Source organism: Cebus imitator, unplaced genomic scaffold (assembly GCF_001604975.1).
Source record: "Cebus imitator isolate Cc_AM_T3 unplaced genomic scaffold, Cebus_imitator-1.0 Scaffold313, whole genome shotgun sequence".
Classification (NCBI taxonomy): domain Eukaryota; kingdom Metazoa; phylum Chordata; class Mammalia; order Primates; family Cebidae; genus Cebus; species Cebus imitator.
In genome coordinates this window covers 1,299,066-1,313,363 of record NW_016107628.1, presented here as the reverse complement: position 1 = coordinate 1,313,363, position 14,298 = coordinate 1,299,066, and the positions used below count along the sequence as shown (strand labels likewise).

The 14,298-nt window shown below is 36.3% G+C and overlaps 2 protein-coding genes across 2 annotated transcripts; both read left to right on the top strand.

Moving 5' to 3' along the window:
- The first annotated feature begins 1,684 nt into the window (after positions 1-1,684).
- On the top strand, positions 1,685-2,617 carry LOC108286059 (olfactory receptor 10J1-like). The gene has a single exon (XM_017503666.2). It carries the CDS (start codon positions 1,685-1,687, stop codon positions 2,615-2,617), a length of 933 nt encoding a protein of 310 aa, XP_017359155.1.
- An 8,945-nt stretch (positions 2,618-11,562) lies between these two features.
- LOC108286057 (olfactory receptor 10J1-like) lies at positions 11,563-12,834 on the top strand. The gene has a single exon (XM_017503664.2). The coding sequence runs from the start codon at positions 11,563-11,565 to the stop codon at positions 12,496-12,498; it is 936 nt and encodes a 311-aa protein (XP_017359153.2). The 3' UTR covers positions 12,499-12,834.
- Positions 12,835-14,298: the final 1,464 nt, after the last annotated feature.

The following is a 14,298-nucleotide window of genomic DNA, read 5'->3' as shown; positions in this document are numbered from 1 at the left end:
TCTAAAATAGTTTGTATAATACTGATGTTAATTTATCTTTGAATGTTTTGTAACTCTTATTAGTAAATTATCTTAGTCTGAAGGTTTATCATTTTAACTATGTTTATTTCTTAAAATAGTTACAGGACTTTTCAGGTTTTCTGATTTGTGATTGAATATTATTTTTTTCTATAAATGTCTTAATTTTGTATGTACACAGTCACTTCTACTGTAAAAAATGCCAGTTTTATTTCTTATCAATTTCTTATCAATTCTTATATCTTTAATGTCCTTTTCTTGCTTTATTGGCCTGGCTAGAAAATTCAACACAATGTATCCATTTTATTGATAAAGCTTTTTATAATGTTACTTTTCATCTTTTTGTGCCAAAAATGTCCATAATTATGTGCTTTTATTTATCAGAGTTTATTTATGTATTCTCTCCTTTTTTCTTGACCAGTTTCACTAGCAGTTTACTTCAAGTTTATTGATTTATACCTTTGTGAATCTTCTCTATTTTATCCTTCTTTTATATTATTAACATCTGTATCATCACGATTTTTTTCTTTCTACTTTTTTCATGGTTTTGCTTTTATAACTTCTTAGGATTGCTGCTGAGCTTATTTTCGGCCTCTTCTTCTCTAATAATCATTTTATACTAGAATTTTCCTTCTGGTATGTTCTAAATTGATTGAACATGTCTTGGTATGTGACTCATATTATTGTTTAATGATAAATATTTTTAAAATTATCATTATGAATTCTTTAAATCACAAATTACATTATCAAACATTTGCATTTTTATAAAATTTTTTTTCTTTTCTTTCTGTCCTTTCTTTCCTTTCTCGCTCTCTCTTTCCTTTTCCCTCTCTCCCTCCTTCCCTCTTCACTTTCCTTCCTTCCATTTCCTTCCCTGCTTCCTTCCCTCCTTCCTTCTTTCCTTATCTTTCTTTCTTTCTTCTTTCCTTCCTTCCTTCCTTCCTTCCTTCCTCCCTCCCTCCTTCCCTTCCCCTTCCCTCCTTCCTTCCTTCCTTCTGTCTTTCTTCTTTCACAAGGTGTTCTCACTCTGTCATCCAGGCTAGAGTATAGTGGCACAATTTTTGCTCACTGCCACCTCTGCCACACAGGCTCAAGTGATCCTTTTGCCTCAGCCTCCCATGTGGCTGAAACTCCAGGTATGAGCCACCAGGCTTAGCTAATTTTTGTATCTTTTGGGGAGATGGGGTTTCGCCATCTTGTCCAGGCTGGTCTTGAACACCTGGACTTAAGCAATCAGCTCAACCTTGCCTCCCAAAGTGCTGGAATTACAGGTATGAGCCACCGCACCTCGATGAAATTTTCTATTTTAATTATACTATAGTCTAAGAATATGATTATCTTTTAAGAACATCCAGTTTCTAAAAAATTTTGAGACCAATTTCATGGGCCATTGATGATCATTTTTTAAAAAATGACCCAGGTGTACTTAAGAAGAATGCTTTATATCAAAATTTTAAATACAAACACTCAAGTTTTGTGCATCTTTATTTTCAGTCCAACGAGTTAGTCTGCCATGTCCCTGAAGAAAAAAGTTGATTCACTGAATTTTGAACTGAGTCTTTGCTGTGTTGCATTTCTGCCCTCTGTAGTGTACTCAAGAGCACAGTTATTTTTTGCTAAAAGATAGTGTGGACTTTCTCTTATTCTTTCAGACCTGAGATTCTCAATGCAGAGAGCCAACCACACAGAGGTAAGAGAGTTTGTTTTCCAAGGTTTCTCCAGTTTTCGAGAACATCAGCTCATACTTTTTGTGGTCTTTCTCGCCCTCTACATCCTAACACTGGCTGGCAATCTCATCATTCTGACTACAATCTACGTTGACCATCACCTCCATACTCCTATGTACTTCTTTTTAAGTGTGCTCTCCACTTCAGAAACTTTCTATTCCCTGGTCATTATCCCATGCATGCTTTGTAGCCTTGTAGGCCTGAGCCAATCCATCTCCCTGGAGGGCTGTGGGACTCAGCTCTTCTTTTTCCTTGGCTTTGCCATCACCAACTGCCTCCTGCTAGCAGTAATGGGATATGATCGCTATGTGGCCATCTGCAACCCACTTCGCTACTCAGTCATTGTGAATTGGAGGGTGTGTGCTATGCTGGCATCCTCAGTCTGTGCCGCAGGGTTCTCACTCTCATTGGTTCAGACTGTGGCCATTTTCAGACTGCCCTTTTGCACCTCATTGATTGAGCATTTCTTCTGTGATGTTCGGCCTGTGTTGGACCTGGCCTGTGCTACCCCAATCATCAATGACATTCTGACCTTAATTATCAGCCTCCTTGCTATCACAGCCCCTGCCACCTTTCTCTTCATCTCTTATGTCCTTATTATTTCCGCCATTCTCAAGATTGCCTCAGCTGAAGGCCGGAAGAAGACCTTTGCCACCTGTGCCTCCCACCTCACTGTGGTCATCGTCCACTATGGCTGTGACTCCATTGCCTACTTCAAGCCCAAGTTGGAGAATACCAAAGATCAGGATCAGTTAATCTCAGTGACCTACACTGTCATAACACCTCTACTCAACCCCATTGTGTATAGTCTGAGAAATAAAGCAGTCCAGGACACTCTGCATAGAGTGCTGGGCAGGAAATCCTACTCCTAAGATGATACTCTCTTCTTAAGTAGTTGTGTGTGCCTTCCAGGTGGAAGCCTATTGGTAAAGTCATAGAGACAGAATTTTATGTGATCAGTGAAGCCTCATACATCACAGTCAGAGCCAAGGCAAAAGGGAAACTGGGAGCTAGCCTCTAATAATTGAGGCTCATTTTCTGACCCTTTTGGGAACAGAATAAAAACACAGGTCACTTGAAACATCTATAGACAGACACCCATTGGCTCTATTCAACGAGATCATGACAAGGCCACAGTATGATCTAGTGTTGATCTCAAGCTTAAAGATACCAGTTCATCTTGCTGAAGTGCAAACCACATTAAATTACTCAACTGAATCTTTTGTCATAAATTGGATGCTTGAACAAGCAGCTACTTAAAAGGATATGTGCAGAAATCTAATTGCCTTGTGTTTTAATGAGATAAGCAGAGCAAGAACGTAGCTGTCTTTTAAGAGATGAGTTTGGAATGAGCTAAAAACTTTTTAGAAAGAATATTTTCAGGGAATCCCCTGCACATTTTCTGCCACCTGCATGTGGGACTGTAAACGAAGGGGAACTAGGTGGTGAAAGTGGGGAGTAGTGGGGAGATTGGGTGGAGAAGACTCCTAATCAGCACATGACAGCTATGAGACTTGGGGCATGTGAACAGAGCTTGCCTAACTTGGTGTGATTCTTTGCTTCTTCTGGCTGAAGATAAGCCACATGGAGGAGAAGGCCTTGTGGGGCTGACAGGAGTGCCTTCCTCATGAACAAGGTAAGCAGGATCAGAAGAGGAGACGACTCAGGGAGCATAATGCTATAAAATGCTATGAAATTGGCTAAGAAGAAAGAAACTTTAGAAGCAGGTGCAGATTGGAGTGATAGATGAGAAGGGAGGGACAAAGTGGGGGTCAAGAGGAGCAAAAATCATTTTTAAAACGTCTTTCAGATTGTGTCCTCTCTTTCCCTTTGTAGGCCAAGTTGCACATGCAAGGAAAGACAATTAAATGGAAATGTGAGTCAACATAACACCTTTCTGAAAAATTAGGTAATTTCATTACTCCTGAAAAACTGAACAAAGTCAACAGTAAAAGCTTTTGACATGAAAACTTCCATAAAATTAAAGCAATGAAATAAGAAGCAGATTAATAAAAGACTATTTACTATTCCTCACTTCAAAAATAAAAATTAAAAAAATTGGGTGAATTTTACACTCAATTTGTGGGACAAAATATATAATTAAAACTATAATGATTAACAGTTAAAATTACTGAGCAAATCAATGTTACAATACTAAGATATTTATAAAAAGATACACAAGAACTATGAGTACACAGGATTCTCATTGTAAAATATTTTTAAAATGCAGAAATGTCAAATAAAATGTGTAAACCAATTATGAATTATATATGCAAGTGCATACAAAGGTTGCTTTAAGAAAGTTCCGCAATTCATTCTACTTTGTAATTCTGAGCTCCAAATCTGCTTGATAAAAAAGTAATCTAAATCTTCTAAACCTTAAACTCAAGAAATTAGTGATTAATGAGTCATGTTATGAGTAAAAACAATATAATTAAACGTTCTGCTTCTCCCCTTTCTTCTACTTCTCCATCATCTTTGGGGTGAATCAAGTTCAGGTCAAGGTTTCTAGCTTTCTGGAAGAAGAACATTGTCCAGGGTCATTTTTACCACCTTAGATTGGATTCTTTTTATATACACAAGCCCAGGGCCATCTCTATTGCCATTAATTGAGATGATTCCAGTCTTGCTATGGTCCTTATCAGTATAGTCCCTGCACTTCACATCCTCCTTGTGACCATTCTGAAGCTACTCTAGGTCCTCTGGCCTTCTCTCTGCCACTTCTTGAGGGCACCTGGACAATCAACTGCACCCTTGATCCTGTAGAGGAGTGGAGGCAACTCAGTGAGGTATCATCAAGTTATCACCTGGTTCCTTACTCACCCATTTCTGTTCCACCAGTATTCAAGCCTTTTCTAAGAGGCTTCTCTGAAAAGTGAGGGGCATATCTTCTCTGCTTCAATCAGATCCCTTCCTTCCTTACATCAGGGTTTACCTGGGGTAGGACCAAGAGTGGGCTTTCCACAATATCTAACCGAGGTGCCATCTTCTCCAAAGGCTGAATGCCTGTATTTTATTTTGGCAAAAGAAAAAAAAAAAAACAAAAAACCTTGAATTCTTTCCTACTCCATAATATACAGTATACATATCATATATAAAGTACCTTAGTACGTAGGCTTTTGATATTCAAAATAATTCTTTGTAAATTAAAAGAGACTTTCCACCCTAGAAAAGTTTGGTAAACTTAAAAGCTATTTCAACTTTCAATACAAATATTTCAGTTATGAGTTTTATAAAAATCTTTTTGAAATTCAGTTAACTTTTTTCTGCATTCTTTTGGGTTTATCCTTCCCTGGGGCAAATGAATGTCCCCTGGAAGAAGAAGAATTTTAAAAAGAAGGGAAGCATTAGATTATCATTATATAACATTTCATAATATTTCTTCTAAGAGTATGTTTTGTGGTAATTCATAAAGCATATGCTTCCCCAGAATGTAAAATTCTATTTAAAAAGTATGACTCTCCAGTAATAGGCAAGTCTTCATCCATAAGGGATGAAGTTCTCACCTTCCTAGACTGGAGGATACTTAGGTTTACCAGCAGTATCTCCCTCCTACATGGTGGGCAAAGTTTTCACCTCCTTCTAGGGCGACATTCCTCTTTTTGCATAGGGCCAGCTCCTCAGTGTGTCCAATACAACCATTGTGAAGTTATCAAGTCCTGGGTTTTTCTTTGATAGGAGACTTATTACTGTTTCAAAATCATTACACATTATTGATCTGTTCATGTTTTCTATTTCTTCATGGTTCAATCTCGGTAGGTTGTATGTGTTCAGATATTTATGCATTTCTTCTAGGTTCTCCAATCTGATGGTGTACTGTAGTTCACAATTCTCTTTACTGATCCTTTGTATTTCTGTGGTATGAATTGTGATATTTTCATCTCCGATATTATTTATTTGGGTCTTCTCTCTTGTTTTTCTTGGTTGTTTTAGCTAAGGGTTTGTCAATTTTGTTTATCTTTTCAACAATCCAATTTCTTTGTTTTGTTGAACTTTTAGATTATTTTCCTACTCTGATTTTCCTTTATTTCTGCTAAGATCTTTATTTTTTTTTCTACCTATTTTGGGTTTGCTTTATTTTTGCTTTCCTAGTTCCTTAAAGCGCATCATTAGATTGTTGATTTGGAGTCCTTGTTTTTTGGGGATATAGGCATTTACTGCCATAAAATTCCTTCTTAGTAATGCTTTTGCTGTATCCTGAAGGTTTTGGTATGTTGTGCTTTCATTTTAATTTATGTTAAGAAATTTTTAAAGTTCCTTCTTAATGTCTTTGCCAACTCATTGGTAATTCAGGAACATATTCTTTAATTTCCACATACTTGTACAGTTTTAAAAGTTCTTGTTACTGATTTACAATTTTACCCTGTTGTGATCAGAAAATATATTTGATGTGACTTGACTTCTTTGAATTTTTCAAGACTTGTTTTATGCCCTAATATGTGATCTTTCCTGGATAATGTTATATGTGCTGATGAGAAAAAAAAAGTACATCCTGCAGTGGTTAGATAAAATATTCTGTAAATGTCTGTTAGACCCACTTAGTCTAGACTGGAGTGTAATTCTGATGTCTATTTGTTGATTTTCTGCTTGGATAATCTTTCAAGTGCTGAAAGTGGAGTGTGGAGTGCTGGAGTCCCCTACTATTATTGTATTGTAGCCTATTTCTCTTTAGATTTACTAATACTTGCTTTATATATTTGGGTGCTCCAGTATTGGGTACTATGTATTTATTATTATTACATCCTCTTGCTGAATTGACTCTCTTATCATTATATAATCATCTTCTTTGTCTCTTTATACAGTTTTTGACTTAAAATCTATTTTATCTGACATAAGTATAGCTACACCTGCTCTTTCTTGATTTCCATTTGCATGAAATGTAAATTTCATCTCTTCCCTTTCAATAAATGTGTGTCTCTATAGATCAACTGAGTCTTGTAGGAAGGATATAGTCGAGTCTTGTTTCTTTATCCATTCAGCCACTCAATGTCTTTAATTGGAGAATGTACTCCATTTACATTGAATGTTATTATTGATAGGTAAAGCCTTACCACTGCCATTTTGTTACTTCTTTACCAGTTGTGGTGTAACTCCTCTCTTCTTTTCTCACTGTCTTTCTTTATATTGAAGTTATTTTTTAATTTATAGCTTTTTATTTATCTATTATATGTTTTTGCATTTTGATTAGCATGAAGCTTATATAAACATCTGATAGTTACAACCTGCAGTTAAAAAGTTTTATTTGAACTTAGCTTTGATAACAATAAAAGAAACAAAGAGAAAACAAAATAAAATAAAAATGTGTACAGACTACCTTCTGCCCCATACCTGTTGAATTTCTGATGTCATAATGTAAAATTTTTTACTGACTATATCTTAAATTGCTGTAGTTATTGTTCTTAATTTGTCTTATTTTCTCTTTCAGTCTTCTTAATAAATGTAGAAGTGGGTCAAACACCACAATCACAATATTAGTATAACAATCATGTTAGCATTCTTTCCTTTGGGTTTGAAGAATTTTCTTCAGCAGAATACTCATTTTTCTTAAATGAACATGGATTATTCTTCAGAATAGATCACATGTTAGATCACAAAACAAGTCTTAATAAATTTGAGAAAAATGGAAATATATCAAGTAATTTTTAATACCACAGTGGAATGAAACTAGAACTCAGTAACAGCAAGGAAATGGAAAAATTTATAATTACATGGAAACTAAAAAACACGCTATAACTATTGGGTCAGAAAGGAAATTAAAAAGAAATCTAAAAAATATGTTGAGACAAATAAAAACAAAACTAAAACATGCCAACACTATAGGAAGCAACAAAAGCAGTACTAAAAGAAAAGTTCATGACAGTAAATGCCTACATTTCAAGAAAGACAGGTCTCAGATACAAAAGCCTAACTATATACCTCAAGGGACAAGCAAAAGAAGAACAAACTAAACCCAGAGTTAACATGAAAATAAAATAATAAAGATTAGGGCAGAAATAAATCAAACAGAGAATTGAAAAACAATAGAAAAATTAACAAATCTAAAAGTTATTCCTGTGAAAAAAATAAATAAAATGGACAATCCCTTAGCTAGACTAAGAAATAAAAAGAAGATCAAGACTCAAATAAATTGAGAAATGAAGGAGACATTGCAACAGATGTCTAAGAAATAAAAAGGATCATAGGGATTTCCATGAACGCTTAAATGCCAAAAATTATATTTGTATAAACTAGAAAAAATGGATTAATTTCTAGAATTATACAGCCTACCAAAGCTAATCAAGAAGAAATAGAAAACTTGAACATACAATAAAAATCAGTAGATTGACTCAGTATCAAAATCCTTCCAACAAAGAAAAGCCCAGGATCAGATGGCTTTATGAATGAATTCCAGCAAACATTCTTATATTTGCTGTAAACTTTTTAATTTTATTATTTTTTAAATGTAAAAGTTACCACAGGCTGAGTGTGGTGTCTCTTGCCTGTAATCCAGTGCTTTGAGAGGCTGAGGCACGAGGATCACTTGATGCCAGGAGTCTGAGAACTAGGCAATATAATGATATCCCATTTCTAAATTGTTTTTAAGTTAGCTGAGTATGGTGGCACACACCTGTAGTCCTAGTTATTCAGAAGGTCAAAACAGGAGGATAGCTTGAGCCCAGGAGGTTGAGGCTGTAGTGAGCTATGATTGCTTCACTGCACTCCAGTCAGGGAAACAGAGCAAGATTTTGTCCCCCCAAATTATTTCAAGTTATGACAAATGGGAAATTTAAAATACAAATAAAAAATTGAGTATCAGGAGCATTTTTCAGGTTTATTAAGATATGAATGCAGGAAGCTTATTTTTGGCCAAGTATGGAAAAATTAACTTGGAGGAGAATTGGCAGAATTTGTGAAGAGAGAAATGCAAAATTTAAAAAAAATAGAATAAAGTGCCTAGGGTTGTGGCAGGAAAACAAGTATGGAGATAACCCCAGATTGGGCTCATGAAACTTGGAGCACTAAAGTGGTCTCCTGGCCTTCTAGAGAGGTTTCTATTGTCTAATGAGTTTTGATTTTCCATTTCTGAATCCCAGAGGACAAAAACTGGCCAAAATTGAGTTTTTTAGTTCAGAGAGAAAAAAAAAAAAAGCACAGCTTATAACATTGAACAAGGTTCTTACTATAGAGAGCTGTATAGTTTCCTGGAATCCAAGACAGTGCTTTTAGCTAGAGCTTGTTCAGGCTTTGTAACCATGGTTTTCCAAGGCTCAATGGTATAAAAATAGAATATTCATTTAAAAAATAAAACATGACAAATAAGCCACTGCTATTTCTACTTGCAGTGAAAACTGCCTCAAGACTCCCAAAGCACAAGTCCATGTAATCTGGTAAATGTGCCCTACACATAACGAGGTCCCCTGTTACTGGCTGTCTGCCTCCTCCTGCTCCCAGGGTGACTCTCAAGAGTGCTCAGTGAATGGCACTGAGAAACCCTGAAACCCTGAAAGCTACCCATCAGAGAGCCTTTCTTTGGCATCAAAAGGTTCTCCTCAAGCTGGAGGAAATATCCAGTATCCGAAGAGCTCCCTATAACTTTCTTTTGACCTCCATCCCTAGACTGGTCCTATGGCAGATGGAAGGACTATATTCAGGTGCCTTTTCTTCATGATCTTGATTGGTGAATATTTGTGATCAAGGATTCACATCTCTGACCTCTACCTCAATTTATCTGTTGAGCCACAGATTTGCAGAAAGAGAAGTAAGTGATTTGGAAAGAGACTTCAATGGTTAGCAGAGGGAGCCATATAAAAAATAAAATAATGCATGAGTTTTTTTTTTTTTATCATTGCTAAAGGGCAAATTATATTAAGCTGGAAAGAATCCTGATGTCTAGGAATATTTGGGTTTTCCTTGATTTATTACTTTTGAAGATCTCCTGTTAATCCTAAGGAACTGGAATTTCTCATGATTAAAGAATACCTTGATTAACATGATAATAAGAAATGTGGCTCTGCCACTTATCAGCTATGCATGCTCCCTTGTCTGTCTTCTTATCTTCAGACAATCCATAGTCCACAGAGACACAGTTTAGAAAGCTTCATAAAGAGTGTTTACAGTTACTTACCATGCTGCACACATCACAAACAACTTTTCCTGTCAAGAAATGGTCCCTGATGTCTAACACAAAATTTATTTTTTGCAACCTCATCTGATTTTCTTTCATATCATGCACTAAGGAGTTTAAGCACAACCATGCACCAATTTCTTATACTTTCTTGTACATTTTCTTATGAAAAGGGGTATATTTCTGAAAATAGATAAATTGAACTTAATTTTAAAAGCACTAAAGAAGCTTACCTTTGAAATTTACCCAATAGTAAATCATTTTGTGATGTGATTCATTTGCTTTACTTCCAACAAATTGTACTTTTGAAGCAATTCCATCATTATATTTCTGAATTTATCTTTTATACAATGACCCTATTATGTTATTATACAGTGATTACTGATAAGGTAAGGCTACTGGAAAAGTTGCACTACCAGTACATTTTTCAATTACTTGTTAATAATGTCATATTTTCTCATAGTGTTATAATTTCAGTGTTAAAATTTAGGCCAATTATTTAGTTGTTTGTTGTATCATACACCTAGACATCATAAAAGATCAAAGATTAGAAACATTTATGCCTTCTCTTTGAAGAAAATATCATCATAATGCTCCAATATTCTACTTTGTAACGGACAATTTGTGTGAAGGAGCAATGACTTGTAATGATTCTACCAGCAGATATGTGTGCCCTACAGTGGAGTGGCCAACCTGGGATCATAAAAGGTGGTGATACACGGTCCCTGTTTAGCTGTGGAGGAGACAGTTTTATAATGCAGTTCTGTGTAGTAGAAGGAAAAATGGACATATAGTCAAAAGATATGAATTCCAGTCTTGGTTTAGTCCTTTGACACATGTCTATCTAAAAATAATTCCCTAATCAGAGCTGTTCTTCAGTTTTTGCGTCTAGAGAGAAACAGTTCATCTTTGTCCTCCCCGCTCTGTTGGATGGTAATGAAATTAAATAATGTATGCAAAAATATTTTGTAATCACAATTTCACTGTAAGGTGCTTACAATACAAAAATTAAAAAAAAAAAAACAGTAAACAGTTCTGTGCTACCCACATGTGCAGGGATATATAGGACACAAGAAAAGATAAAAAGATTTTCTAGAGGACATGAGTTTTATTTGGCTTTGAAGAATGAGTGGTGTCTAGGGAAGAGGAGTGTAGAACAGAGTTGAGAGGAGCAAGATCATCAGAGTGAAAATAATGGAATGAAAACCCAGTGTGGAAATTACAGTAACACAGCCTCTGTTCAAACTATAGAAGCTCAAAAATCATCAGGTAGCTATGGAGCCTGGAGTTCTGCATGATGCCATTGAACTTGAATTTATTCAATGTTGTTTTTAAAATTCAAATATGATTATTATAATTAGTATGCAATTTCTCCATCCACAATTCTATGATGTTATCACCACTACATCCATAAAGAGGAGGAAACTGGTCTTAGAAATGATAAGTTCTTGCCCAAGATAAGTTAGCATATGCTAGAACTAGGAAATTAGTTTACAACATTTGACTTTAAAAGTCATGTACTTTCTTCTGAATGAGAAAAGAATGTTTCTCCACTCTCTACTCCTAAAATAAATAAGCATGAATGTGAATACAAAAAAGCAGAGACCTAAGATATATTAATCACAGGAGTTTTCCCAGCTTACTATTTGACAGAAATCAACCATCTAGATTCCTTACATTTTTCTGTCTTTCTTAGATATCATGTGTGATTTAATGAAGAAAGAGAATCACTCTTTGGTGAGCATGTTTATTTTTCAAGGTTTCTCCAGCTTCCATGAGCACAAGCTCACCCTCTTTGTTGTGTTTCTTACACTGTACATATTCACCCTGGCAGGCAATGTTATCATTGTGAGTATCATTAGTATTGATCATCACCTCCACACCCCCATGTACTTCTTCCTCAGCACGCTGTCAGGTTCAGAGACTGCCTACACCCTTGTCATTATACCAAGGATGCTCTTTAACCTCATAGGCCTGAGTCAGCCCATTTCTTTGGCAGGTTGTGCCACTCAGATGTTTTTCTTCATTACTTTGGCTATCAACAACTGCTTCCTGCTCACAGCAATGGGGTATGACCGCTATGTGGCCATCTGCAACCCCTTGAGGTACTCAGTCATCATGAGCAAGAGAGTGTGTATGCAGCTGGTGTGGGGGGCCTGCAGCATTGGCCTAATTGTAGCAATGACACAGGTGTCAGCTGTATTCAGGCTGCCTTTCTGTACTACAAAGGTGCCCCACTTCTTCTGTGACATCCGACCTGTGATGAAGCTCTCCTGCATTGACACCACAGTCAATGAAATCCTGACGATGATCATCAGTGTGCTGGTGATCCTGATTCCCATGGGCTTGGTTTTTATCTCCTACATCCTCATCATTTCTGCCATCCTCAAGATCGCCTCTGCTGAAGGCAGGAAAAAGGCCTTTGCCACCTGTGCTTCTCATATTACTGTGGTCATTGTCCACTATGGCTGTGCCTCCATTGCCTACCTCAAACCCAAGTCAGAGAATAACCTAGATCAGGATCAGCTGATCTCAGTGACCTACACTGTCATTACCCCCCTACTGAACCCTGTGGTATACAGTCTGAGGAACAAAGAGGTCAAAGACGCTCTGTGCAGAGCTATAGGCAAAAAAACTGTAACAGAATAGGCCCATTTCAAAGAGCATCTTAGAATATTTTCTAGAGAGGAAAAAGTGGAACAGTGTGCATGGTCAATAGAGTTAAAACTTTGAAGGCTATCAAGCAATGGTTGGGAAAGAGGAGGAGAAAACAAAGGGATTTAGCCACTTGAGAAGAGGGGAAGGTTCTCCAAAGTACAGCAAGCCTCCATCTCAAAAGACAACAGGGATATTATGGGGTATAAATACAGAAGAACTCAGTGGTGTTGGAAAGTAGATGGGTTGTGTGCGCAGCCTGGGACAGAATGAAATCAGGAGAGCAGTCAGAGTTAATGAGGGGTGGCTGCTCCAGGGTAAGGTTAAAGCTTTAAATATATTCTATAACATTCTCTTTTGGATGTGTTTCCCCTTACTCATTTAGAGCTAAGCAGATTTAACACCTAATTGAATTCATTCTTTTATGGGAAATTTAAGGTTTTTAAAAAATCAATTTTGACACTATAAATAAAATGAGTATCAGAGATTATATTCTATATAATTCTATAACATTCTATAACATTCTCTTTTGGATGTGGTGTTTCCCCTTACCCATTTAGAGCTAAGCAGATTTTACACCTAATTGAATTCATTCTTTTATGGGAAATTTAAGGTTTCTAAAAAATCAATTTTGACACTATAAATAAAATGAGTATCAGAGATTATAAGCATCTACAAAATTTAGCAGCCCTTGAAGTCTGGGTCTTTCTCATATAAGTTCCAAGTTGACCATATGAGAAAATGGAAATCTAAGTTTTCAGGATACTGTTTTAGAAATATTTTTGGAAAGTAGCTAAAACCCCTTGGTGATCTAGTTAAAGAAAGAGGCAGCACCAAATACTCATATTGGCATTTATTTTATGAGAATATACAAAGGTTGTTGGTGATGTTGTATGTGGGTGTCTGAACCCAGGGTAAAGAAATTAAAATTTGCCTTTAGAAATCCTCACAGAACAGAAAGGAGGAACTAGTGGATGAGTCAAAGAGGGAATCTAGAGCATGGATTAATGTAATGCAAAGATTGGGAGGATTAAATGGGTAAGGAAAATGTAGCCATCTGGTAACTCAGTAACTCAACAAAAGAAAAAGACTCATCAAACCATCAATCCTACCATTTAAAATCCTCTAGGATGTGTACTAATACACCATCCTTCACCAGCCATCTCCATTTCCAGCAACTCCTTTCCCTACATTCTGTTATCCACATCCACATAGCCCACAATCCAACAATACCTAGTGACCAATGGTTTCCCATTTTATTATAATGCCTTCATACAGCTTGTTGTTAATGAAAATCTCTTACTGATACCCTCACTGGGCACTCCTCAGGGCATTCTCTGGCTCACTTTGAAACAACAACCTGAATACCTCTATTTTTATGAACCCTCTAATGAGATACCCACAAAGAAAGAAGGCCACTCCTTCTACTCCTTCATTTCATAACCTCCAAACACATATTGATATAAATGACCATAATGAACATTTTCCATGATGTCTTTATGGAGGAAAGCATGAAATGGGTAGTGTGTGATGTTGTAACTGGGTGAAGTCTTACCTAGGTGGACAGTTACACTCACTGTTTAATGTCTCGTTTGTACCAAATGATGAGTTTTTCACAGGATACATTCTCCTTTATGTTAACTTCAAAACTTAGGGCTGTGTTCAAATATCTTAATTTCTCAAATAGCCCATTATGGCTTAGTCTTACAAAGATTCAACGACATTTTTGAGAAAATTTATGGTGAAATGCATGAGAATCCAAAAAAAAGTTACCCTGTAATTGCCAATGGTCAC

Coding starts and splice junctions, on each gene's coding strand:
- LOC108286059 (XM_017503666.2), top strand. CDS start 1,685: ATGCAGAGAGCCAACCACACAGAGGTAAGAGAGTTTGTTTTCCAAGGT.
- LOC108286057 (XM_017503664.2), top strand. CDS start 11,563: ATGAAGAAAGAGAATCACTCTTTGGTGAGCATGTTTATTTTTCAAGGT.